Genomic DNA, 26,277 nt, shown 5'->3' on the forward strand with positions numbered 1-26,277 from the left:
TTTTCATTCATATCTCATGATCTTATATAATTTAACACATTGGGTTTTCCTCAGTGTAGATAGGGAAACCGTACCCAGTTCACATCTTATCGCTTCAATCGGGACTGCTTCTGGGAGCCCGAGCACAGGTTTCCAAAACATATCCTCTAATCTGTCCAGCCATAGCATATTTGTCTCCTCAATTGCCTCCAGAGCATATAAAACTCCTGGTACAACACTGCCTTTATAAATTTCTATACACCCCTGAATCGAGTGCCCACCATTTGCTCCCAGGTATTTCCGGACGACATTCCATCGATTAATCATCCTACCTGACAGACGTTATCAAACATTTTAGTGGTGGGGTTGCTAACAAAAGGCATTCCCAGGTAAGGGTTCACATCAACTATTTCCAGTGCTTTATTATTTATTTTCCAGACATGATCTTTTTTCCTTTTCTTAGAATTAGCCCCGATTATCACTTGACTTGTGAGGATTAATAACCAGGTAATTATCACTGGCATATGTACCCACTGTATCCAACCATCTCTGTAGGCCAACAGCTGTTTTAAACATTATGACACTGTCATCTGCATACGATAACCACTTTATGTCTAAATCCCCTATTTTAGGGGGAACGCAGTTAAGGCCTGACAGGCTAAGGTCCATGTCGGCAACATACACATTATACAATGCTGGGGAAGAAGCACACCCCTGTTTTAACCCTTTATTGGTCTTAATCGGGGTAGTGAGTGAGCCTCTTCCATCCACACAGACTCACTGTAGTGTCAGTATTCATTGCCCTAATAAAATGCAACACCATTCGGCAGATGCCCCACTTAAACACATTTTGCCATAGTTTTCCCTATTAACACAATCGTATGCCCCAATATAATCTATGAAGCACAAATAGAGACTACTCTCCGATTGTAGTAAGATGGCAGAAAGGAGATAGATTAATGTAGCAATGTTATTTATGGTGCTGTGCCCCTTCCTAAAACCGGTTTGCTTGTAATGGATAATTTTCTTATCCTCTATCCATTTATTGATATTCTTCAATAATAGGGTACACACATTTTTACAGCAGGCAACTGACATGGCTAGCATTCTATAGTTGGATGGGGTGGATCTTGAGCCCCTTTTAAAGATGGGTATCAGGATCGAACTTTCTCTAACTCACCTGTATTTCACCTGTCTCCCAAATTAGCGTAAAAAATGTAAGTAGTAATGTAGCCCATTTCTGTGCGATAAGTTTAATTTGAATTTTATTGACTTTTATATCACGCTTTAAGCCAAAGTACTTAACATGGAACAACAGTTAATACATACATAAGCAGCAATACAAGTCATGAGTCAAATAACCAAGAACAATATGTAGGACAATTTGCCAGGAACATTAGAATAAACATGATAGGAGAGAGCGATAGAGGGGAGTGGTAGAGAACTGTTAAGTGGGGGAAGGTGGGATTTTAAAGAGGTGCGGAAAGATGAGGTGATGGAGCGGATAGGGAGAGAGTTCCAATGGAGAGGGGCTAGGTGACGAAAGTAGCGGAATCGGGATGGTGCGCATGGTGTTGGTGGGAAAGTGAGTAGAAAGTGATCAGCAGAACGTAGTGGGCGAGAGGGAGTGTAGAATGAAAGGGCGGAGGAAAGGTAAGGGGGGCGAGACCGTAGAGAGATTTGAAGACGAGGCAGAGGAAGTTGATTTTGAGTTGAGCGTGAAAAGAGAGCCAGCCAAGAGAGGAAAGCAAAGAGGAGAGGGAGTCCTAAGCAGAGAGAAAACAGAACGGATGGCAGAATGATGTAGGGATTTGAAGGGGGGGGGGGGCAAGATGTGAGGCAGGGAGGCCAAAGAGGAGAGCAGAACAGTAGAAGAGTCGAGAAAAGATTGAAGATATTAAGAGTTTAGTGGTGTGAAAGGTGAGGAAGGATCGGATTTTGCGAATGTTATAAAGATGGAAGTGACAGGCACGGGAGGGAAGACATGTGGCGAGTAAAGGGGAGGTTTGAGTCAAAGTGGAGGCCGAGACTGCAGGCAGAGGCAGCGATGGGGAGATGGGAGGGGGGGCGAAGAGAATGGAAGGAGGGGGAGTTAGGGGAGAGGGAAGGTGTTTGCAGGAAGGAATAAGACTTCGGTTTTATCAGTGTTTAGGGTGATAAAATGGGAGGGCACCCAGGATTTGATAGCCGTGAGACAGGAAGAAGGTTTAAGGTGGATGTCAGCAGTGAAGGAAGAGAAGGAGAGGAAGAGTTAGGTGTCATCAGCGTAGAAGTGATGAGAGATTCCCCAAAGGAAGACATGATTGGAGCTATGAAGGAGGTATATAGGGAGAAGAGAAATAGGCCAAGCACAGAGCCTTGTGGGATGCTGAATTCGGGGTATTGGGTAGGGGAGATGCGGCCGCCCCAGGAGACAGCTAAGGAGCGATTGGATTGATAGGAGGATAACCATTTGAGGACAGAGTCTTAGAAACCAAAGGAGGAACGTGTTTTTAGAAGTAGGGGGTGATCAACCGTGTCAAAGGCGGCTGAGAGGTCGAGGAGAATGAGAAGAGAAGTATGTTTAGAGTAGCGTGCTGTGAGGAGGGAATTAAGAACAGGCATGAGGGCAGTTTCAGTAAAGTGTTTGGGGCGAAACCCAGATTGATTAGGGTGGGGGGAGGAGAGAGAGAGGTTGGAGACGAATGCTGAGAGTTGGGAGTAGACTAGGCGTTCGAGGAGTTTAGCACACAATGTGGGTAGGCGAGCAGTCAATGGGACAGATGCTCTTGGTTTTTTGATAATAGATTGATGGAATGAGGACCTCGCATGGATATCTGGGATGACAAGAAGTTAAGAAGTATAATAATCATAAGAATATTTTGTGCCTGGATTGCACAGTTTAACACTGGCCGTACCAGACGAAGAGAGTGGCGTAAACCTTATATTATACACAAAGAACAGTAAGAACCTTTGGAAGAACGACAATGTTTCACTCCAGACTAAAGCCAACCAGTATACTACTTACCCATGTGGATGGGATAACTCACGACCCAGTAAATGTTGGGTTGGGTGATAGTGGAAAAGGCAAGAATTCCGCAAATAATTGCCGATTACAAACCATTCAAGATTTTAAGAGACTCCGGGACAACTATCCCATGAGACAGAGAGGGTACCTCTTCACTGTTAAAAGACTCTTCTAGCGGAATTCAGAGTTACTTTGAATAGAATCGACACAAGACATTTTATACCCCTGAAGAATGTCCTACATTTTTTGTGTTTAGGGACAGAAACGTGTACAAGTTGGGAACCTATAGAGTACAGCAAACATGAAATAGCCGGAATTTTTACGGCATTAGGATCAATGTGTGTGAATAAGTTACACTTTGTTTGACCTAAGAGAAATCATATTATTAGGACCCACTTACATAGATACACTTGTGTTTTTACTTTTGTATTTGTTTTATGTGATATGATCATTTTTGTGATTGTTTTTATTAATTATTCTATTGTGTGTAATTAATCAAATTTGAATTGTATGGAAATGAAAAATATGTAATGGTATTGACTGCCAGACAAGACACCCATTTAGATAGGCAATCTGAGTTATTGAACTTCTTTATGCATAATATAAGTACTTCCACAGAGTAAGAAGTTGGGAATCCTCCATTGAGGACAAAGCCGATTTGAGAGTAGTGCTCTTGGTTTTACACCAGATGACAAAGCGTTTCCACTTACGGGAATAGCAATAACGAGGGTTAGGTTTTCTAGCCTCCCTGAGTATGCCGATGCATCTCTGAGGGAGTTGAAGGTGTCCAAACTATGACCTCAGGAGCCAAGCCGCTAAGTTCAGAGTTGGCATACATGGGTGTAGTGTCTCCCCTGCGTCCTAAGATAACATGTTGTACGGGCAGGGTAGTCTCACGGGGCAGAGGGGGATGAGGGATATTTCCATTAGATGAGTGAACCAGGGTTGGCAGGCTCACATGGGGGCCACCAGAATCATGTTAACTGGTTCCTGGTGCATTTTGTGCACTATCTTGTTGAGTAGGGGAGTCAAAGGGTGGGGGGGTCGAATGCGTAGACAAGTTTCCCTGACCACGTTATCCAGCGTCCATTCCCCTTGGAGCGGTTCTGGGGGTACCTTGAGGCGTAGTCTTGGCATTGGACGTTCTCCTGAGTTGCGAACAGGCCGATCTCTGGGAAGCCCCATACTGCGAAGACGTTGGAGACAATGTCTTTGTGCAGATGCCATTTGTATTCTACAGGCAGTGGGAAATCTCTGCTGAGCACGTCCGCTAGAAGATGGAGTTCTCCTGGAACGTGTTGGGACAGTAGGAACATCTTGTGTTTGAGAGCACACATCCAAATGTTCTGGGACAGCTTGGATAGCCCTGGAGAGTGTGTGCCCCCTGTTTGTTTAGGTAGTACATGGCTGTGGTTCTGTCTGTCAGGACCAGGACTGTCTTTCCCTGTAGCGGTGTTTGAAAGGCCTTCAGTGCTTTGAACACCGCTAGCAGTTCTAACAGATTTATATGGTTGGATGCTACTTGTGGGGACCACACTCCATGCGCTGTCTGCTGAAGCAGGTGAGCCCACCACCCCGTGAGAGATGAGTCTGTTGTGAGAGTGGCTTCTACTGCAGGGGTGGTGAAGGTTTTCCCCTTAAAGAGCTTTTACCTCGACCACCACTGCAGAGAGAACGACGGCTGGTGACAACTACCAGATCTTTCCATTGTCCGCTGGCCTGGCACCACTGGCTGTTGAGCCACTCTTTCATGGGACACATGCGCAGCCGCGCATGGGGAAGTAAATGTATGACACCATCATACCTAGCAAGCGCATGGCCTAGCTTCGAGTCCCGTCACTTCCCGACTGGCTACATATTGAGGGATCTGAGCAAGCATGTTCTGAACCCTCTTTGTTGGAGGGGAAGACGAGGCCGTCTTTCGTCCAAATTACAGCCCCTAGAAATTGCTTGACTTGACTGGGGTCTAAGCTGGATTTTTTCTTGTTGATGGAGAATCCCAGATTGAACAGGAGGTCTATTGTCTTCTGAGTATTCAATAGGCATGTTTCATAAGAGTCCCCTGTGATGAGCCAGTCGTTGAGGTAAGGGTAAACCGGGACGGATAGTCTGCGCAGGTGAGCTGCCGCTACTGCCAGGGCCTTTGTAAACACCTTTGGCGCAGAGGCAATGCCGAAGGAGAGTACTTTGAATTGATAGTGCTTGTCCTCTATCACGAACCTTAGATATTTTCTGTGTGCTGGCAACATTGAAATATGAAAGTTTGCATCTTTCATGTCCAGTGTTGCCATGTAATCCCCCTGCTTCAACAGTGGGATTACTTCCTGCAGAGTTACCATACAAAACCTTTGAGGTTTTACAAATTTGTTCGCTGGGCGCAAGTCTAGTACAGGGCGCATGGTGAGGTCCTTTTTGGGTACAAGGAAGTACACTGAATATATACCCTTGTTTAACTGAAGAATAGGGACGGCTTCTATGGCGTCCTTTTCCAGCAGTGCTTCCACCTCTTGTTTCAGGATTCGCAGATGGTCTGGCGTCAGGCGTCGTGCTCTGGGCGGTCTGAATTGTGGGGGTTGGGTGAATTCCGCACAGTACCAGCGGGCGACCGTTTTTAGAACCCACTGGTCTGTTGCAACTCCCTCCGTAGGTCATTTCTGACCAGAGGCTGTGGCTCCCCTGGAGTTGGGGCCTCGGCCTCTACTCTTCCCGCACTGCTGACCCCTAGGTGGATAGTTGGCAGGGGTGCTGGATGCTTGCCCTATGTTCCAGTTGTTTCCCGTATTGTACATGGTTTGTGAGGAACGGGATTGGCCGCGAAAGGACCATCGGGAACTGCTACCCCTCTGGGGGGAGGGCTTCCGAGTGATTTGTTGAAGAGACTTAAGAGTCTCATGCTCTTTTTTGGCAGTCTCTGGTGCATTGTGGACTGCTTTACCAAAGAGGTTAGATGCCTTGACAGGTTTATTTATTAGGGCTGCTTGGGTTTCTGGCTTGAAGCCCGAGTTTCAGAGCCTGAGCTAGGGACCTTCCTGCCGTCTCTGCAGTATCCAGGGTGTTTTATAATTACATTTGGTTCACCTGCCTGCCCTTGGCCAAGATAGCGAGCAATTTGGTTCTTGCGGGTTCAGGCACTTCCTGGAGACCTTCTTGCATCAGGTTCCACTGTGCATCGGATATAACTAGCAAGGAACGTGGTGTTTGCTATGCATGTGTCACGACCCTCAGCCCTGATCCCCCACTGGCAAGCCCTTTAGCCAGGTGGAATCAGACTTCGGATCACAAATAAGGCTAGGCATCCGCTTCACAGACCCTCTTGGGGCCAGTCCTGGCACCTTTGGCGCCAGGCTCAAACAGGGAAAGACATCAGCTAAAGGAACTACTTTATTCAGGCTTTCAGCCAACATGGAGGCATCCACGTAGCTTGGTTCCTAGAACCACGCTATGCGGTATAGTGTTTTGGGGGTGGTGGCCTAGGGACTACTTTACCTGGACTACTTTGCAGAGACTATTTAAACCACACCCGAACAAGACAGCACGCTTCGCGTTACTTTGCTACTAGCAACGTGATGCTCACCGTGTCCAGCTTCTCACAAGCCTGGCAAGATCCGGACCTGCAGAAAACAACAAAGAACATCGTTAGCAGCAGAATCTTACCTGCAATCTCCATCCTTCACTGTTCACAGCTCCTGGGCAGCTCTGTGTGAATGGTTCGCAACCCGGATCGAAGGGCCTGAGAAAGGAAGAAAGACATCATTAAAGAAGGTAGTAGAGACATTTCAACCACAAATTGCTTAGAGATTTACCTGGCTGGTGGTTGTTCAACCAGTATAGCTCCGGAACTCCATCCGTGCTGGGAGCACACCGCGACCTACAAAAACAGAAAACACAGGTCAGTGAAGACAAGACATCGCCGCGCTGCGCAAAGCGCCTACTTATCGCATCATAGCGCTATTGTGCGCCATCATTTACCAGCGAGAACCAGCCTACCCAGTTCGCCAAGCGGACGCTCCACGCACCTAAGGGAGATTAAAAAAAAGACATTATCGAACAGAGAAAAGGAATGCAAGAATAACAACCTCATAAACCACAATAAGTCCTACCTGAAAGCCATTACTTGGGCCCACGAAAGACAACGCGCCGCTGCCCAGAAAGCAGGACAGAGAGCCCACCAACTTCGTTAACAAGGTGATAAGAGAACCCAGAGGGGCTGAACTCACAAGGGAGGTGGGAAGGCTTACCTTGGCTGTTCAGTCCTAAACATAGTCTTCATTTCCAGGCGGAATTCCACCGAGAACCGCACCAGGGAATCATCGTAAAGGGCACCAACGACCAACTGGCTGGGTGGCGTCCCCGTGGATACCAGGGGAGTGCAACAGCATGTGGTAAAAGCAGCTGCTGTGGTAATTCGCTTACCCAAGGTTTAAAGTCTTTTTTGACTCCTTATTGGGAGGTGCCTCTCCCGTAGCAAGGGGTACTCCTGCCCGTTTCCGGGTGGTGGTAACCACTAGGGAATCAGGGGATGGCGTGGCTTTTAATGTATTGAGGGTCGGTAGGCGATGGCCGAAATAATTTCTCCTCCCTTGGATTCACTGCCCTAGTCTGAGCTGGTGTGATCAGGGAAGGAGCCAATCTCCTTTTAATGGAATTTAGGAGAGGAATGGCTTTGCTGGAGGGGGGTTTTGCTTTAAGAATGTCCTCCACGAAATCTTTTTCAGGAATGGCCTCTTGGGTGGCGATCTGAAAATGATCGGCTGTATTCCTTAAGATGGCATTGAAAGCCATCTGATAGTCTACTGGTGAAGCCTGGCGGGCCAGAGTGGAAGGAGGGGAATCCAAACACAGGACATCTGTGTCCTGATCGTGAGTAGGGAGTGCCCATGGCTCAGTCTCAATCTGACAAGTGTCCTCCCATTTTTCCGTGGCGTCCGTCTGGTCATCCGCAGTGTAGTCCTGTAGGAAGGTAGTATCCCCTTCCTCATCGTAAATGTCTTGATATGTGTCCATCTGGATTGCATCTTCAGGGTGGAAGTAAGTGAAATGTCCTTGAGAAGGTACTAGATTTCCAGAAAATCTCAAAGTTGACCCAGAAGGGGGAGGCTCTCGAGGTCTCTTGGGGGTAGGGTGCTCTGAAAGTGAGACAAACCTTTCCAGACGGTCCATGCACCATTCAAATTACTCCCTGGTCCATTTATGGCGAACCAGAAGGGTCAGTAGGTGGAAAATCTTTTCTCCCTATGGTGTCGAAATGTGTTAATAGTGCTAGACAAAGGCTCCCAACTGTCTCCTCGTGAGCATTGGGGTGCTGTGGCGCGTCTTTCGACATGTCCGCGGCACGCTCTTTGCACTTAGTCGACTCTTTCGGCGTCAGCCACACTGCCAAAGTAATTCTCGTGATGCTTTACGCGATGTCCGGCGAAGAGGGATGTGCCGTACAACTAGGAGGCCTAGCAGTAGATTTCATGCCTACCGAGCGACTAGGCGGCCTAGCAGTAGATTTTGCACCTCCCGAGAGACTAGGAGGCCTAGCGGTAGATTTTTGCGTTTTTGACGTAGCGCCCTTAATTTTTGAAGGCCCAGTCGCAAGATGCTGCTGCGGCTGCAGGGAAGGCTTTTGATCTGCAAAATCAGAGGATTCCATTGAATCCTGTTGGCACTTTCGCCAGTTTAGGCAGAAACGTCGAAACCGGGGCTGGGGTTGTGTGTTTAGTGTGGGTTTTTTGTACGCCCCTGTCGCCGGGTGTTGTCCCCTTAGCGTAACTCGCGTCAGGCCTAGTGAGGTCAGGGACGGGTGTGGCGGACCTAGAGGTGTCCGTCGTAGGGTCGATAGCATCCGATACAGATGCTTGGTCATCCCTAGTGCCCACGTCACTTTTGGTGGGTGTGGCAGTGGGTGAAGAAGATCCAACCTGTGACATGCCGTAGGCGGCCCACCGCTTAACGCAGCGCTCCTTAAGTGTTTTAGGTTGAAGGAGTCTACAGGCCGCGCACCGCGCTTCGTCGTGGTTAAGGGGCAGACAGTTATTGCACCCATCATGCTCGTCCTTCCACAAGTATCTGACCCTGCAAGAGGGGCAACACCTAAATGGTGTCCTTTCCATAGCGAAAGATAATAAAGGTGATGACCAGGTAAGAGGGGGAAGAGGAGAGACATAGCAGAAGATATGACCACCCTGACCCCACTCTCCCTACTGTGAAGGCCAGCCAGAGGGCCCTGCCACAGATGGCTCTGGCGTTGGATTTTAGGCGTTGAAGTCCACTGCCGACCAAAGTTCCTGCAGTCTTCGTCGTATCTGTACACCATTGAAGTGTCTTTAGGGGGGAATAACCGACAAAGTCGGTAAACGAGGATTAACAATGTCTCTTCTGAAGAGCTCCCCAATAGGGCGACTAGTTATCTGGGTGGAAAAAAACAATCTGAGGGACCTCGGCACGTGAGGGATTTTGGGTACGGTACACGTCATGATAGGGATACTGTTACAGACATGCCTATGACGATGTCCCCTTTCGCTCCCCGAAAGACAAGATGCAATACTCCGCGGTTACCACTGGATGTCGGACCATATGCACAGCATGTGATTTTAAGCAGGTTAGCAAGCATCAGAAATTATGTTACCCTCACTACAATTAATGGCTGGCAGCAGTGGTTCAACTTTCCTACCTTTATGCGTATTTACCGCAGGCTGAATCCTCCGCTGCAGTATTGCTCCCATGGGTGCCCAGTTTGACAAAATGGCCCAGTCTTCTTTTTCTGCCATTTCTTTTTATTGTAAGGTCCTTCGAGTTTTACTCTGCGCACCAAACCAGGAAAGCACCCAAAGGTGATTGGCCAGCTGGCTATCTTTGGAGGGCATAGAGAGAGTGAAGTGAAAAGCTACCCCTCCCTCAGATCTCCAGTTCTAATCAAAACTCTATTTCCAGTGCATATATACCATTAGAAATGCACTACGCCTTGAAGTTGGTTTTGTGCTCACAAAATAATTTTATTTCTACTTGTTCAGCATTTACCAAAATTAATCATACTGTTCAATACTTCTATTTCATTACAAACATTAAAACCATTTAACAACATTTAACTATTTTTTGTGGAAATCCTGATCCAGAGTCTCGGAGCAAGGAAAGTCCAACCGGAGATTTGTTCTGCATCAGTGCTGTTTGCGAAGTGCAATAACCGCTAAGTGCCGCTGAATCGAAGAGAGCCCGTAGCTGTCGACAACCTACCTTAGTACTGCCGCAGGAGCCCTCCAGACGTCCTCCCTCTTGTCCCCACGACTGAGGCTCAGGAACCAGGGTCTGTTTGGCTGTATCAAGACGAAATCCACCTGAACAACTTTTTTCTTCTAACCGGATGTCATGATGCCTACCTCTAAGGAGCCAGGTCCGACCCAGCAACCCCAGAGACAGGCATCATTCCCCCCAGGGAAGTGCCAGCGGGCCCAAGCTGGGGCCCTTTGGACACAGTGCTGGCGCCTTAGGCGCCAGGCTCATGTTGGACCCCTGTCCTGGCGCCTTAGGCGCCAGGCTCATAAAGCTAGACAAGTGTTCAAGTGTTTTAATGTGCACTTACCTGATGCAGACCATGCTGCTACATCCAGGCCCTCTTGAGGCCTGAATGGAACTACTTTACCTGTGGGACTACTTTCCCCTGGGTGTGGTCGGGGAAGGATACATACCTGATCGGTGGAAGGATACATACCTGGAACTTCTTCCAAAGCTATTTAAACCACGCCCGATCAGCAACTCACGCTTCGCGTTGTTCTGCTCCTCGCAGCTGGACGCTCACCGTGTCAGCTCCTGCATCTGGACTTCAGCCACGCCTGTCAGCATCCTGGGTCACCTGCTAAGAGAGAATTGGAGAGGAAGACCTTACCTGCTAAAGCTGCATCACGGAGACATCACTCCGACAATCCTGAAAGGGAAGACATCATTTTAAAAGCATTTCGCTTCGATCGCTGCAGCGCAGCATTTCACTCACCTTTCCTGGGCACCTCCATCTTCAGCAGCGATCATCCGGATCCGCAGCCACTTCCCAGAGCCTAGAGAGAAAAAGACAAGAACACAAGGTGAGAGAAGGAAGGGAATAGGAAAAGCTCAGTTTCCTTCTAAGACTTGCCTGTTGGGTCATTCCAATTTCATTTCGGGTCCTGCCGCTTCCTGGCATTCCGGACCCCGGCCCCTATGGGGGAAAAAAGAAAGACATTGAATGAGCGAATGCAAAGACATTACCCGAACGCTCATCCAGAACTTACCTGTCATTTACTGGAACTGCACGTTTCACTTCGGGTCGGCGCCATATCTCTGGCATTCCGAACCCCGGCCCCTAAGGGGAAAAAGACATAAGCGTTAGCGCTTGCTGCAATAAGACGATGAACATTATTATTAAGCTTGAACTTTTGAACTTGCTACAGAACTCTTACAGCGCCTTACCTGAATAGTCAAGCTTATTTGAACTCCCATCAAACCTCAATCCACTGAAGTAACTGGGTTTCAACGCGCCCCTGCATCAGAAGCAGGATGGAGAACTCATCCTTCCAGACCCTAAGGTGAGACTTCACAGGGAATTGAGGAAGGGTATCGTGGAGGGTTGGAAGGGAGTGGGAGGCTTGAGCATTATTCCGTCAGTGGGTAATACTCCCTTTTCACGCACAGGGGAATATTCCAGCGAGCCAGAGTCCATCTTCAGAGCCCTGCGCTTCACCATAGAAGAAGCGTCAGCACTCGAAGCCAGACCTGCGCCTCCGTGGGAATCAGGTGAGCGTGACACCGGAGGTACTGTTTGGGCTTGGAGGTACTTACCATCTTGCCTTAAGTTGTGCTGTCTCACTAGAGATTTGCACTTGCTTTACTTTGAGTAGATTTCAACTCCCCTTTGCACATGTTTAGCAGCTTGTGCTCCTAGAGTGATTTTCTGAACTATCCAACTTTTGTGAAAGACTTTTCTTCCAAGAAGTGCATCAGAACTATTGACTTTGACCAAATGACTGGCTGATCTGGCTCCCTAAAGGCACCTTTCTGAATCCACTGACTTTGGCATTGCTTGTACCTCATAGGTTGACATTTGTTGAACACTTTTTTGCTGGGGGTTGGGGGAGGTAGGCTTACCTAGATTTCATTGGAGGATTCCAATTGTCCTCACATTATAAGTAAATGTTCTAACCTTTCAATTTTTCCTTAACCCTTCCTTTCTAAAACTCAGAATCTGTAAAGTATACCGGTGTTATATATTAATGCATTCCAAAGTTTGCTTGACTGTTACAAACAATTGCATTTTTTTTAATGCTTTACTAAAACTTGATGTATAAAGAATAAAATCTATATTTATAACTGAAACCTCAAGAGTTTAAGTGTTACTTGTACTGACGGATTTCATTTGTACAGCTCTACAGCTCACATTTACCCCTCTTGATAGGCCTGACTACTCAGTCACACTACCAACGTATGTAGTACAGACCTATACTAAAATGTGGATTACCTAATACCAAGCAGATAAGTGTTGTGTAGTCTCACAGTGTGACTGCACTAATTCTTACCTAACAGGCCTTGAGGTTAAAAATATTGTTAAAAATATTAATAAAAATACTTAAGTGTCTTGGGTTTGGTTAACTTTAAGAAAACATTTTGTTTACTGGATGAAAGCAAAATGAATGTGCTAAACACATACCTTGTTGTCCGTCTAGTTGGAGAGCCGCCAGAGAAATCTTGAACTGAATGGTCATGCTGACGATTTGTAGTGGATTCAGCAGCTGGTGCCTGAAGTGTAGAAGGCTTACCATTGTGACTCATGGGCACTCTGTCAACATGGTTTTTGTTTATTAAATGCGAATTTAACTGCGCTCCATCTGATGCAGTATTGGAAGGCTTGTGTTGGCTTGTTCTGGCTATGGAAAATACACCCGATGGACTGGTAAAAATGCTTTCTGGTTCATCCAAAATGCTGGGCGTGACATCCCCTAAAGAGAGGGCGACACAAAGAGAAATCCCTTATAAGACAATTAGCATTACATAAAACTTTCAAACAGCCTGAAAAACAGTGGAATGGACGGCTTGTAGTAATGAGTTCTGAACTTGCGGCCTTTTTGGAACCCAGTATGGGGCTGCTAAACTCCCCACGCTGGGAACTTTGGACCCATGTATGGACATAGCCGTCTCACTAAGAGTCTCTATGGATAGAAATATTTGAGCCAACACAGATAACAAATATTCTACAGAATGTTAAATAATGCTATTTTCTTAAGGGAGCAATATGACATGGAATCACAAGCAGCAGGAAGAGTGGAATGAGATTTCAATGTGCATATCACTAGGGAGAGCGAGAACAATGCTTCATAAGCCTAGGAGAAAATTATCAGTCCTTTTGAAACGCACTTGGCTCCATGAAAACTTCGGATGGAAACCCATTGTTAGGTAAGATTTTAATTTTAGTGCTAAATCTACCTCACTTGGGAGAACCCTAGAACTTTCTGCTGGACTAGTAGATTAGTTTTCCATAAACCTGTGAATGGAAACCTTTTTCTACACTCAGAGATCCTTTTACTCTTCTTATGGGTGTCACTGTTAAGACTCTCCATAGTGTCCTTTTCATTTTATCCTCTGACAACTTTTGTTATATATCTTTATTGTTACAGGGTTACCCTTTAGGGCACCCCTTTTACTAGCTCCGACTAACCTGTGAGAACTACAGCTCTCAAGGGTAGAAAGGATATTTCTATCCCTTCTACATTTTGTTAAGTGAAACCAGCACAATGTATCCCCTTTCTCAGTACCAAGCTTACCTTAAATGGCTGGTGGCAGTGAACCTTTTTACTAATTCAATGCCCTTTTAGCGCAGGCTGCTTGCACAGCTGTGGTAAAGGCACCCAAGTGCACACATTTTACCAAAATGGCCCATGTCTTTTTGCAATTTTTGCACTTGTTGTCCCTTCTTGGATCTTCCCCTGCCCTCTAGGGTGGGAAATACCCCACCCCTGGAAGCCCCCCACCCCCGCCAATTTTGAATGTTGCATGTTTGATTGGCTGGGTTCCTGCATAAAAGTCTGATCCTGGAAGCTGAAGAGCTAGTCGACCACTGGAACCAACTCCAAAGAGGAAGATGAAGAAAACATGGCTGAGACTATTTCCAGCAACCAGAGAGTCTGCTGTGTAACCAAAGCCTGCTGGTACCCTTCATTCCAAGCGACCTGAGGCGTCCGAAGATGATCCCGACCATGGTGAGATCCACTAGACTCGAGACCACCTACATTTTGAGCCATCCCACGTCGTGCTGAGGCCTTACGGGCTGCAATACCCCATTATCCTGGGATATCGAGCCATTGTGTGGTGCATGGTCTTCAGAATGGAGCTGGAACTTTGGTGGCATCCTGCTAGACTGCCAGAGACATGATTCCAGTCCTTCAAGTCCCCTCACCAGAGTGCTGTACCAGATTAGCAACGCAAATCCAATCAGCGATATTCTTCTGGCTCCTGAAAAGGGCACCAAAACCACAGAGCTGCATCCAGCCACGAAGAAACTCTTGCCTGTAGCTTTCCCAGTTGATCCTTGCTGCAAAATCCGTTCCAAAGTACTGTATTCCATCTTCATGACAAAGGAATCCATCGACCAGGTTTTGGCTGCAGATCCTGAAGTCTCCGCTGCTGCAACTCTTCTTCTGTGCTGAGATACTGCGTTGGCTGGGGTATTTACCTACCTCAAGCCTTTGTGATTTCTGTGTAGCTTTGGGGCGTTTCTTGTGATTGGGAATCCTCTCATCCAGTTCACCCAGGCCCACTGCTGGAATCCTCCTAGGGGGTCTTCTCAGAAGTCCCTGGACCTTTTCAACCTCTCCAAGTGTAATACTTAGCTGTTTGAGCAGTCTTCCTTAGGAACTCTGACTTTGGCTTCTTCTGTGCCTTCCTGAATGGTCTGTTGGATACTAGAGACCTAGTGACCCCACCACCACCCTTCTACCACTGAGAACACTCATGATCCAAGAATAGGGGAAAGCCTAAGGATTGTGCCTGTTGCCTAGACAAGCGAACAAGTGTTTAAAAGTTTACTTGTAAATGAGTTGGTCGATAACTGTAATTCACTGTAACTCAGAGTGCACCGTTACAAAAGTTCTAACTTACCTTGAATGTGTGTTGGGCCATTCTGAAAAGTATATGTAAGGCTATTTAACTCAACTGTGAATTGGTTGTACCTTTTTCCAAAAGTAATACTGTTGGCATCACTTAACTATTGCTTCCAGAATATTAGTGTGCAAGTTCACCAACCGGGTCTTGCTTCCGCTGACCTGCTGTATAGCCTGTCTAAACTAAGTCTGCTTTGGGTTTCACCTACCTGGAATAACTGAATCGTTCTTAAAGTGCAACATTGGGTTTTGCTTTCCCTGGTCTGGTGTATACAGATGCTAAAACAGTCTTGGGTTTATACCCACCTTTAAGTTGGTGATGCTCCTTTAAAAAGAATATGGCTTTTACTTACTTGGTCTGCCTTGGGGAATCCTAAAATAAGTTGGAAAGTTATTGCTTACCTTAATCTGTGTTTCACTGAGCTGAAAAGCAACTAATTGTACATTACACCAAAAGGTCTTACTCACCTAGTAGAACTGTATGTTATCCTGAATGTGGTTATAGGTTTCTACTGTTCCTTGAATGAGTGTTTCAATATTCAGAAAAGTATACTTGCAGGTTAGTTTACTAAATGATTCCTTAACTGAGTGTCACTGCACAACTGCTAGGGTCTACTAGCCTTGTATTACTGAAAGTAATAAGAAGAAAAAGTTACTTACCAGTTTTAACTTCCGATTGGATGTTCCGCCCACGTTTTCCTCATTTTTTTTGGAGGCATCCATACCCAGCTTTAGCTGCTTTGGAAAATGTTTCCAGCAGGGGGCGCTGCGCTTCAATGCCTGTCGACTCAATGTCCCTCGAGGGCCTCTGTCTCGATGTCGACGTCATCACTGGTATATAGCGCACACAGAGACTGCTGACTTCAGTTCAGTTTTTTAGCATACTTCCAATTTTCTGTTTTGGTGTACCTTACGCAGGACAGTGACTCAACCTGAAAGACCGTAAACTGCAATAACAAGGACATTCTACTGCAGGGTAGGCTGGGAGGGGTGATGAGGAATGTTGGGGAGAATTCTCAGAAATGTTCCAATACCCCTCTACCTTAGAGACCCCCAGCTTGATGGGGCCCCTAGGGAACCCTCACGTATGGTAAAAAGGCACAATCACCACACACTAACTGATATGCCAAACACAAGGTTAAATTCCCAAAATCTAGGGTTTATTGCAAAGCAAATAGTCACAGTCAGCCAACTGGGTCTCACGTCCCGCAACGTGCGTCTCCAGACCCCGTGGGACGCAAGAGAGCGAGCATTCTACAACAATTACATATATACAAAACGATCATCTTATTATCATCAGTAGTGACTTATTCAATACCGCCCATAATTTATTTCCTTTGAAATAGTTTCGATGATTGACAATTATGACGAATATGACACCCTCAGACATTTATTCAGCAACAGTTTGCAATTTGCGAAGTCGCAGACACCATTCTTTGTTTTAGGGAACATAATGCTCTTGTTCTTACAAGCAAGCTGCGTGCAGGGGCGCGACACATTCCAGGCCTCACTATCTTCTAGTTTCTATTTGTGTGCTAGAGGTCAACTCGATCTACAGGGGCTCAGTGAAGGAAGGGCAGTAAAAGAGAGCATTATTCAAGCCGTTAATTGTTCATTTCTACCGCACCAGCGATACTAGCTGACACCTGTTTAGTGATTGAATGCCTTGTTGCTTACTTCCAAGGACTTGTGAGGGAAGAGACCGGGCATTGCTGTCTCGGTTGCCTGAGCTGCGTTTCAAAATGTAACTTGTGGCCTTGCTCTAGGCATGAGCAATAACGGAATAGCAACAAAGCAAACAGCAAAGCAGTTTGAACAGAAAGCAAGAAGCGAAAATTAGTCAAAATGGCAAATTCTATTCCTACAAAATGGACGCTCTCTGGTCATGTTCAGTAGTCTGTCTAATACTGAACATATGAGGCAGTTGGTTTCCGGCCAACAAAATACATCGCCTATGTTACGGGAGGGTCATTTCTGGACTCACAAGCTCTTTTTGCTCAACTTTTAATTTATAACCTAGAAAGAGTGAGACCTTTTTCCCACTCAAGTATTTTTATGTGATTTGGACTGTCAGACTCCAAAGTCAAAAGAAACACAAACTCCATAGGCATCATCTTTACATTGTGACACACAGCACCTTCAGTGCAGTGACACAGGGACGTCTTAGTAGTTTTATCAAGAGAAGGTATTTAAACCTTTACGAAATCTATTTCCAAGAGCAGTGAAGTGACAATGGCTACTTACATTTAGTAACCTTCTAGACCCAGCACACACCATCTTACAATAGGGTGCTGGAGGGTTACTTAGTATCCCCTTTGTCTAGTTTCTCATGTAACATTTTTATGTTACCCTTTCTAGAATTAATGGCTGGTGGCAGTGATTTACATTTTCCTATCATTGTGTGTTTTTACTGCGGCCTGCAATTGCAGCTGCAGTAAGACACCCATGGGTGCCTATTTTGTCAAAATGCACCGGTCTTCGTTTTTTACCATTTCTTGTTGGAAAGGTCCTTGAGATTTACTCTCCGCGCCAAACCAGGTATGATCCCATCGTTCTTTTTTGTCTTTGGCAGGATTCACTGGTGAAGCCTGCCTCTGGCTCCAGCGTGTTTGGCAGGGGCAGGAAGTGAGGGAGGTGCCCAAAACTCCCTCTGCTTAATCCCCTTGGTTACAGGAATGCACCGGCCGGAAGGGTTGGCCGGCTGGCTGTCCTCAGAGGACAGCCACCCTGCTGTGTGATTCAAAGCTAGGCTGCGAAATTATAAGTTACTCACCGTAGTGACTAACGTACTCTTAGTCCATAGTCCCCTTTCGTCCATCCTGCATGGGCGTCCCTACCAAGGGACAGGAGGCGTAACCTTTTTCACCAGAAAATATCTTCTTCCCCTTTAAATTTAGAGGCACGCAGAGGTGCAGCCCAGGGAGCATGCGCTGCCCTGACTCCGCCCTCTGGCGCCACACCTCAGTCCCCATTGATACGTCGGCAATAGATTTAACACTGCTTAATGACACCAGTATTATTAGGGGGGGGGTGGTTGGTGGGACGTTTGGAGGAAAGGGGACTATGGACTAAGAGTATGTTAGTCACTATGGTGAGTAACTTATAATTACTCTTACGTCCCGTCCCCTTTCCTGGTTGCCAGTCAAAGGATCGACAGTGAAAGGGTCGACAGGTCAAAGGATCGATACCAAAGGGTCGACAGGTCAAAGGATCGAATTTTATTTTTCACTTTTTTGGGGGGCTGCCCCCCCTTTTTTTTGCAAAAAAACACTTTTTTCCCCCAAAACGAAAACCTAAAAAAATATATAATAAAAAAAAAAAATTGCGATCCTTTGACCGGTCGACCCTTTGGTGTCGATCCTGTGACCTGTCGACCCCTTAGATTCGATCCTTTGACTAGACACCCCCTTTCCTCCATATTGCATGGGCGATTACAACTGAATGTAGCCCCAGGGTGGAGAGGAGACCCTCCTTAAGAAAATAGGTTTCTGAGAACCACCTGTCCAAAAGCCGTGTCGGAACTAGAGCCGGCATCCAAACAGTAATGTTGTAGAAAGCAGAGTGAGCGGCCCAAGTGGCCGCCCTGCTTATGACTTGCCAAAGGACATGGCGCTGGAATGCGATGGCCGTTGCCTTGGCCCCCGACTGCGTGGGCACACATGTTGGCTGGCAGCGGCTTGTGCTGGCCCTCGTACGCCGAGACCATCCAGTGGGATATGGAGGCCTTGGAGGCCTGATTTTCACTTTCGGAGGCTCAAGACCAGGCTAACAGGGTGTCCGATTTGCGGAAGCCCTTGGTCCTGTCCAAGTAGAATTTCAGGGCACGCCGGACATCCAGGCAGTGAAGCACTCTCTGTGCTTTGTCCTTAGGATCGGCAAAGAATGTAGGAAGGACCATTTCCTTTTTCAGGTGGAAAGAGGATGGCACCTTGGGCAGAAATGCTGGGTGTGTCCGCAGGACTACTTTGTCCTGGATTTTGCTGACTCTACAAGCAGAGGTAAGGCTGACTAGTAAGGCCGTCTTGATGGTGACCAGCCTGATGTCCACATACTGTTTCTGCGCCAGGGCGCCCAAGACTATGTTGAGGCCCCAACACGGGGTGCAGCCTCTTGACGGGCGGGTAGAGCCTTGCGAGCCCTGGTCAAATCTTTGACAATAGGATTGGAAGAGAAGATCCCCACCACCTCAGAGTTCCTGTAAGCCCCGAGGGCTGCGAGGTAGGTACAGCAGGTATCCACCTGCACGCTAGAGTGGGCGAGGTGCGCCGAGAAGGAGAGCACGTCATCCAACGTACATGCCAGGGGGTAGATTTCCTTGGAGTCTGCCCAGTGGCAGAATCTGGTCCATTTACTTTTATACTGGGCCCTGGTAGTCTTGCTCCTTATGCCCTGAATGATTTCCAGATTAGCCTCAGAGAGGCTGAGGTACCACACAGTGATGGTTAGTTTGTGGTGTGGATGACCCTGCCCACCTGCTGCACCAGAAGATGTGCTGGGCCTGTCAGGAGGTGAATCCGAGGCATCTCAGAGAGGCAGCGCAGCTACGAAAACCATGGCCTGGCCGGCCACCATGGAGCTATTAAAATGATGTTGAGTTGGCGAGATTCCTTGATCTTGCAAATCACTCTGAATCAGCGCTTTGGGCGGGAAGGCGTAAGCCTTCATGCCATTCCACTGAAGCCGAAATGCATCACACAGGGAGCCGGGGCCCTGTCCATGCCAGGAGGCGAACTGAGGGCACTTCTTGTTGTGCCAGGTGGCAAAGAGATCCACCTGGGGATGAACCCACCTGTTGAAGATCTCCTGAATAACGAGGCCGTTTAACTGCCACTAGGAATGGTCAGCTCCCAACCTGCTGAGCCTGTCCCCCTCCAGGTTGGATTCCCTCGGGAGGAGGATTGCCGTGAGGTACATGTCCTTTTCCAGGGCCCACTCCCACATGCTGATTGCCAGTCTGCACAGAGGAGGAGATCTGGTGCCTCCCTGCTTGTTGACGTAGTATATGGTGGTCGAGTTGTCTGTCTGGATGAGGACAACCTTGCCCCTGAGAAGTGGTAGGAATGCTCTGAGCGATAGCCAGATGGTGTTCAGCTCTAACCGATTGATGTGGTATTCCTGCTCCTGTCGAGTCCAGGTGCCGTGGACCAAGAGATCACCCAGAGTGGCTCCGCAGCCCTCGAGCGAGGAATCTGTGGTGCTGGTGGCCTGCGGGGTGGGCGGCCAAAAGGGCTTGACCGTCCGTAGGTTGCAGTCCCTGGACCACCATGTCAGGCTTGGGTGGAGCGAGGGAGGAACGTTGATCATCTCAGATTGGGAGCCCCCGCTCCTGGTTCCATGAGGCCGGCGAAGTGTAGCTGAATCCTCCTCAATCTCGAGTGTGGAACGGCGAATAGGACCACCGCCAAGAGACCCAGGAGTGCTGGTACCACCATGAGGAGGTCACCTCTCTGCAGAGGAAGTGGGTGGTGGCCCTCTTGATGGCCGAGATCTTGTCCTCCGACAGAAATACCTTATCGGAGCACGTGTCCCAGATGAGGCCCAAAAATGTCCATCTGCGTGGGGTGCAAATGCGACTTCTTGATATTGAGCAAGAAGCCCAGATCGTGCAGTGTTCATAAGGGCGTGGGAAGAGTGGCAAACCGCTTCTGGAGATGTAGCCCTAACGAGCCAGTCGTCGAGGTATGGGTAGATGTAGAGGCCTGGCGCCCTGAGGAGGGCAGCCACTGTATTCATAAGCCTGGTAAAGACCCTGGGGGCCGAGTTGAGGCCAAAAGGAAGGACCTTGTATTGAAAATGGTAGCCCATGATCCTGAACCCTAGGAAAGAACGATGGGGCTGCCAAATCGGGACGTGTAGATATGCGTCCTTCAGATTCAGGAAGCACATTCAGTCTCCCTTGTACAATGTCTCCGCTATAAAAGCTGGCATTACCATCTTGAATTTTTGTAGGGATAAGGAGAGGTTGAGGGTGGAACGGTCCAGCACAACTCTAAGGCCTGTCTGGTTCTTCTTATGAATGGCAAAAATCCTGGACTAAAAGCCCAAACTCTGCTGGGAGGCTGGCACTTCCTCCACTGCCTGGCTCTCTACGAGCAACCGGATCTTCGCCAGAAGAGTTGCTGTCTCAACTTGAGGGTGCGGAGGGGAGGAGGGAGGAGATGCTGGGATGGGTAGGCGGTACCCCGTGGATACTACGGTGAGGATCCAGGGGCCCGTGAAATTCTGGCACCAGAAATGTGCATGGAGAGCAAGCCTACCCCCCCACTGGAGACACATGGACCTGAAGACGCATGTGAGAAGGTCTCTCTGCCTTCTTTCCCTCGGAGGCTGCGGAACCCTCCATATGTACGCTCCCTGTCGGAGCACTGCTGTGACTGGGTGTACGCCTTGGCCGTGGTCTTTGTCAAGATGGATAAAGACTTGGCCGTTTGTGAGCTGTTTTTCTTCTTGTCCAGCTCTTCGTCCATGGTGGAGTGGAAGAGGTCCCCACCCACCCGTAACCTCCCCCCCGACTCCCTCGAACGGTAGATCTAATATGCGTTCCTGGACGTCTGGATTGAACTTTGTTGCCCGGAGCCAGGCTGTCCTTTTCATGTCCATGGCAATACAGATGACACGGCCAGAGGTGTCGATATGGGCCACGGTGGATTTCATGAGGTATGCGACACCAGCTTGGCGTCTGCCAGCCCCACCTTAAAACGTGATTGGCTCTGCGTAGGGAGTTCCGGGAGGAAGTCTGCAATTTTTCTGGTTAGCGGCAGCCATCATGGCATCAGCATTGGCTTGACGAAGGTGCAGGGATGCGTTGGAATAGAGTTTCTTTCTGTACGCCTCCAAGATCTTCCCCTCCTTACCTAGTAGAGCCGCAGAGGAGGCGACTGAGGACGACTGAGGCTTGGAGTATAGTGATGCCGCAGCGATCTCTGAGGAGTGTGGCTGAGGATGGGCCGAGCGCAAAAGTGTATCCCCCTCCATCTGCCTGTAAATGTCGTCCAGGCGTCGATTGAGCGGCTGGGCCGAGTGGGGCTTAAGCCATCCCTTCATGGCTAGGGAGAATACATTGGTCTGCAGAGGAATCCCTGTTTTGGCAGAGGGGCGTTGCGGGAGGACTTCAGCCAGAACCCCCTCTGCCGGCTGCTTGACCTCGGGCTGGGGGAGGCCCAGGTATTCCACCAGCCCAGCAAGAAGTTAGTGGAAGGCCCTGGCCGAGGAGGGCGTGTCCAGATCCTCATCATCATCCGTGTCCTGTGGATCAGGAGGATCCTGTGGAGGTGGAGGAGTAGTTTTAGTCGTAGGCTGGGGCACAGGGACCTCAGCTGGGGAGGCGGCAGAGGCTGGTACGGAACTGCCCGAGGAGTCGGCTGGGGAGCCGGGACCAGCGGCTGCACCGGGTCGGCGCGTCGGCAGAGGTGTTTGTGGTGCCACTAGCCTAGTCAGGAGGACTTCCCTGATGGCGTCCTTGAGGATAACCCCCATCTGAGGTGACTTCATGAGCCAGAGGAACCTCTTCAAGAACCCCTCTTCACTGGGCTGAGGGGAGGTATGGGGTACTGTCAGGATAGCCAGGGGCTGCTGGTGCTACTGCATACCCTGCCCATATTGACGCAATGGGAAGCTGCTCTGCGCATAAGAAGGATAGGCTGTCGGCCACGTACCTGGTTGAGGCTACTCCCACCTCGAAACTCATTCTTCGCCAAACTCCTGGAATGACAGTGGACGGGTGCCTCTGTCTGGCACAGCGGCCATCTTGTCGGGCTGCCTGCCATGTACCTGCAACATGTTGCTTGGCTCGCTGGGCCCACCCTCCTCCATGGCTCTTGCATGTGGATCATGAGGCCTACCCTGCTCCTCGGGCCTAGGCCCGGTAGGTGCGACACCCTCGTCCCAGGGGTCAGTAGAGCTGCGTTTAGGTGCCCCCTCGGACGTATTGCCAGTACAAGGGCAGAGCCTCTCAGATGACAAGACGGCACAAGAACCTTCGGTCCCTCAACACTGCCACCGGGAGGATCCGAGGATCCCTGGGCCCGAGGGCCGGTAGCTGTAGCATCCTCGGTGCACGTGCTGGTAGAAGGACCTGAACAGTCCCTCCCGTGCAGGAGAGTCCTTGGGAAGGAGTCTCCATTGCGGGGTGTGATGGAAAATAGCGGCCCTACCTTAGGCCTGGCTCAGTGTTTCTCGAAGTTCTTGAGATCCTATGGAGGCGACTTCTGGAAGAGCTCCCTCCACCTGGCTAGTCTGTTCTTCAGCGCTTCCAATGACAGCGAGCCACGCGCTGTACAAGCTTACCAACCGTAGTCTGGGCCAAGGGAACGTAGGCAGAGGGTGTGGGGGTCTGAAGTTGGGAAGAGCCCATTGCAGGATGGACACCTGCTGAAGTCGACATGCGCCGGGGAGGAGCGTGACGCCTGAGGACCGTGTACCTGAATGATAAAAAGACAAAAAAAGACAAAGAAGTAGCCGCGTGTGGAATTACATGGCCGAAGCCAAACCCAGGCGTGCTGGTGAATTGAGCCCGTTCCGTCAGCGCCGAAAATGGGACTGAGGTGTAGCGCCGGAGGGCGGAGTCAGAGCAGCGAATGCTCCCTGGGTAGCACCCCGCGCACCTCTGGACGAAGGAATCCGAAGAAGAACTTGGAAGAGATGCTTGCTGCAATGCCTGGACTGTTGATTAGCCAGGTGAAGCCCTGCTGCATTGCTGAAGCTCTGAATTCGCCTCGAATAGAGAAGACTTATCCCCTTGGGATGGTGGGACCAATCAACACCAAAGTGAACTTGTCTGGACATCCTCTCGGAGCTGGCAGTACTTCTCTTGCTGCTGCAGGACCAGATTGCCAGGGAGAGGAACACCAGATCGAGTGCATCCCTTTTAAGTCGGACACGAGCTCCAGGAAGATCCTCTGGACTCTCATGAAGCAGGACTGACCAAGCCTGAGCCACCTTAACAGAGTGCTGGACCCAAGATGCGAGGAAAGTCCATTAAGGTATCTGAGAACCGCTGTGGTGCTGTTTGCGAGAGCTGCGAGGAGTTGAAACCGCGAAGTGCTGCTGATCTGAAGTTTGCCCATTGCTGCAGCTGACCTTCTGTTCGTAGCGCAGGGTGTCCTCCCTCTTGTCCCCACGACTGAGGCCCAGGAAGACAGCATCTGCAGACTTACACAGGAACAGAAGCCAGCTGGAAGCAGTTTTTCTTCTACCCTAAGGAACTGTAAAACTAAGGAATTACCTCTTGGTGTGTAGCCTTGCTAGCTCTCAGTTGAGACTTGTCTTGGTTGCCCTTGCAATGTTGCTTGCAGTTCTGCCCCTCACAAGCCTCCCAGCTTGTGGCCCTAAAGTGATTTCATTGTGTTAGGGAGAATTCTCAGAAATTTGCTAATTCCCCTCTACCTTAGAGACCCAAAGCAACTGTGCTGGATTGTAGGACTTTTCATTTTTAACCTGGAGATAGTGAGACTTTTGCCCACTCATGTATTTTTATGTGATTTGGACTCGGTTTCCTTTGACGGAGTCTGACAAACTCCATAGGCATCATCTTTACTTTGTGTCACACAGCCTCTTTCTAAATCTACCTGCCTCTACTCTCCGCCATCTGCAACTAAATCAGAACGGGACTGCGAGACTTGTCCTTGGCCTCAAGCCCTGGGATCATATCTCTCCAGCTCTGGAATCCCACCATTGGCTCCCAGTTGATGCAAGGATTAAATTCAAAACCCTCTGCATTGTCCACAAGGCTTTCTGGGGCCTAGGTCCAAAACACCTTCAGCTATCCCTCTACAAATACCTCCCCTCTCAAGCTCTTTGCTCCTCCAACTCCCTCAGGGTCCGTCGTTTTTCAAATAAACGAGCAGGGGTAGATCTCGGTCTTCGGCTGGGGCCTCCCTCTGGAACAGCCTCCCTGCCACTTTAAAACTTGAGGAGTACTCTCTCCGGTTCCAGAAGCACCTCAAGACCTTCCTCTTTGCTTCTGCCTTCGCTCCCCTTTTCCCCTGCTGATCTGTTCTTTCTTGGCACCGTGCACCTGGCCACCCTCTGTCCCCCGGGGCCAGGTACCTGCTCACCCTGCAACCCTCCTGCACTGCCTTCGGGCCAGCCCTTGCACTGGGGCCTGTATCTGTACCCATACAGCCCCCTCCTTTTCTTCCTGCAGTTATCAGACCTACCCTGTCTGCGGCTTTAAACCTAGCACTGGCCAATTGCTGACTGCACTACCACCGTTTGTTGCCTTTATTATTTATTTATTATTATATATCTGTTCTCCTTTGCTTTGCACTTTCCACTTCTCCCCCTTCCATGCACTTTTCCGCTCCCCGTCTCCCATGCACTTGGGCGTTCTCAATTTCACTGGGCCTAGTAAGATCGCTGTTTTGTTCTCCCCTGTTCCCCTCCCTTGCCTTGTCGTGCTCTGAAACACTTGTGTACGAGCGCAATAGAAATAAAATCTCAATAGCATCTTCAGTGCAGTAGCACAGGGTAGACTTTCAGACTTGCCAAAGTATTAAATACCTTCTCTTGGATAAACTGTTTCCAAGAGCAGTGAAGTGAAATTGACTTTACTTACACTTCAATGTTCTAGACACAGCACACACTATCTTTCAATAGTGTGCTGGAGGGGTTACTTAGTATCCCCTTTGTCCAGCTTCTCATGTAACATTTTTATGTTACCCTTTCCACGATGAATGGCTGGTGGCTGTGATTTACTTTTAACTACCGTGGGCTGCATTTGCAGCTGCAGTAAAGCACCCAAGGGTGCCATTTTTGTCAAAATGGCCCCAGACTTTTTTCGCCATTTCTTTGTGAAAAGGTCCTTCTTGAGATTTACCAAGTTTGGTCCCTTTGTTCGTTTTGTCTTTGGTGGGATTCACGGTGAAACCTGCCTCTGGCTCCAGGGTGTCTGGTAGGGGCATGAAGCGAGGGAGGTGCCTGAAACTCCCTATGCTTAGTCTCCTAGGAGACAGGAATGCACTCCCAGGTGCTTGGCCGGCAGGTCGGCAAGGACAGCCAGCCTGCTTGGTGACTGAGAGCTAGGTTGGAACGAATGGGAGAAACCTGCATAAAAAGCAAGGCTTTTTGGCTTGGAAGGCAGTCAACCACTGGACAAAGGAATCCGAAGACGAATTTGGAAGAGACGCCTGCTGCAACTCCTGGACCGTTGGTTTGCCCGGTGAAGCCCTGCTGCTGTGCTGAAGCTCC

General features: G+C 48.8%; 1 protein-coding gene across 1 annotated transcript in view; it reads right to left on the bottom strand.

Moving 5' to 3' along the window:
* The window catches only part of TRAFD1 (TRAF-type zinc finger domain containing 1), a 621,343-nt gene that overhangs the window by 156,241 nt on the left and 438,825 nt on the right, over positions 1-26,277 (bottom strand). The window contains exon 10 of the mRNA XM_069619500.1: positions 12,645-12,933. Coding sequence (XP_069475601.1) covers positions 12,645-12,933 — 289 coding nt within the window. The remainder of the gene's footprint in view (positions 1-12,644; positions 12,934-26,277) is intronic.

Source organism: Ambystoma mexicanum, chromosome 10 (assembly GCF_040938575.1).
Source record: "Ambystoma mexicanum isolate Mex_15411 chromosome 10, UKY_AmexF1_1, whole genome shotgun sequence".
Lineage (NCBI taxonomy): Eukaryota > Metazoa > Chordata > Amphibia > Caudata > Ambystomatidae > Ambystoma > Ambystoma mexicanum.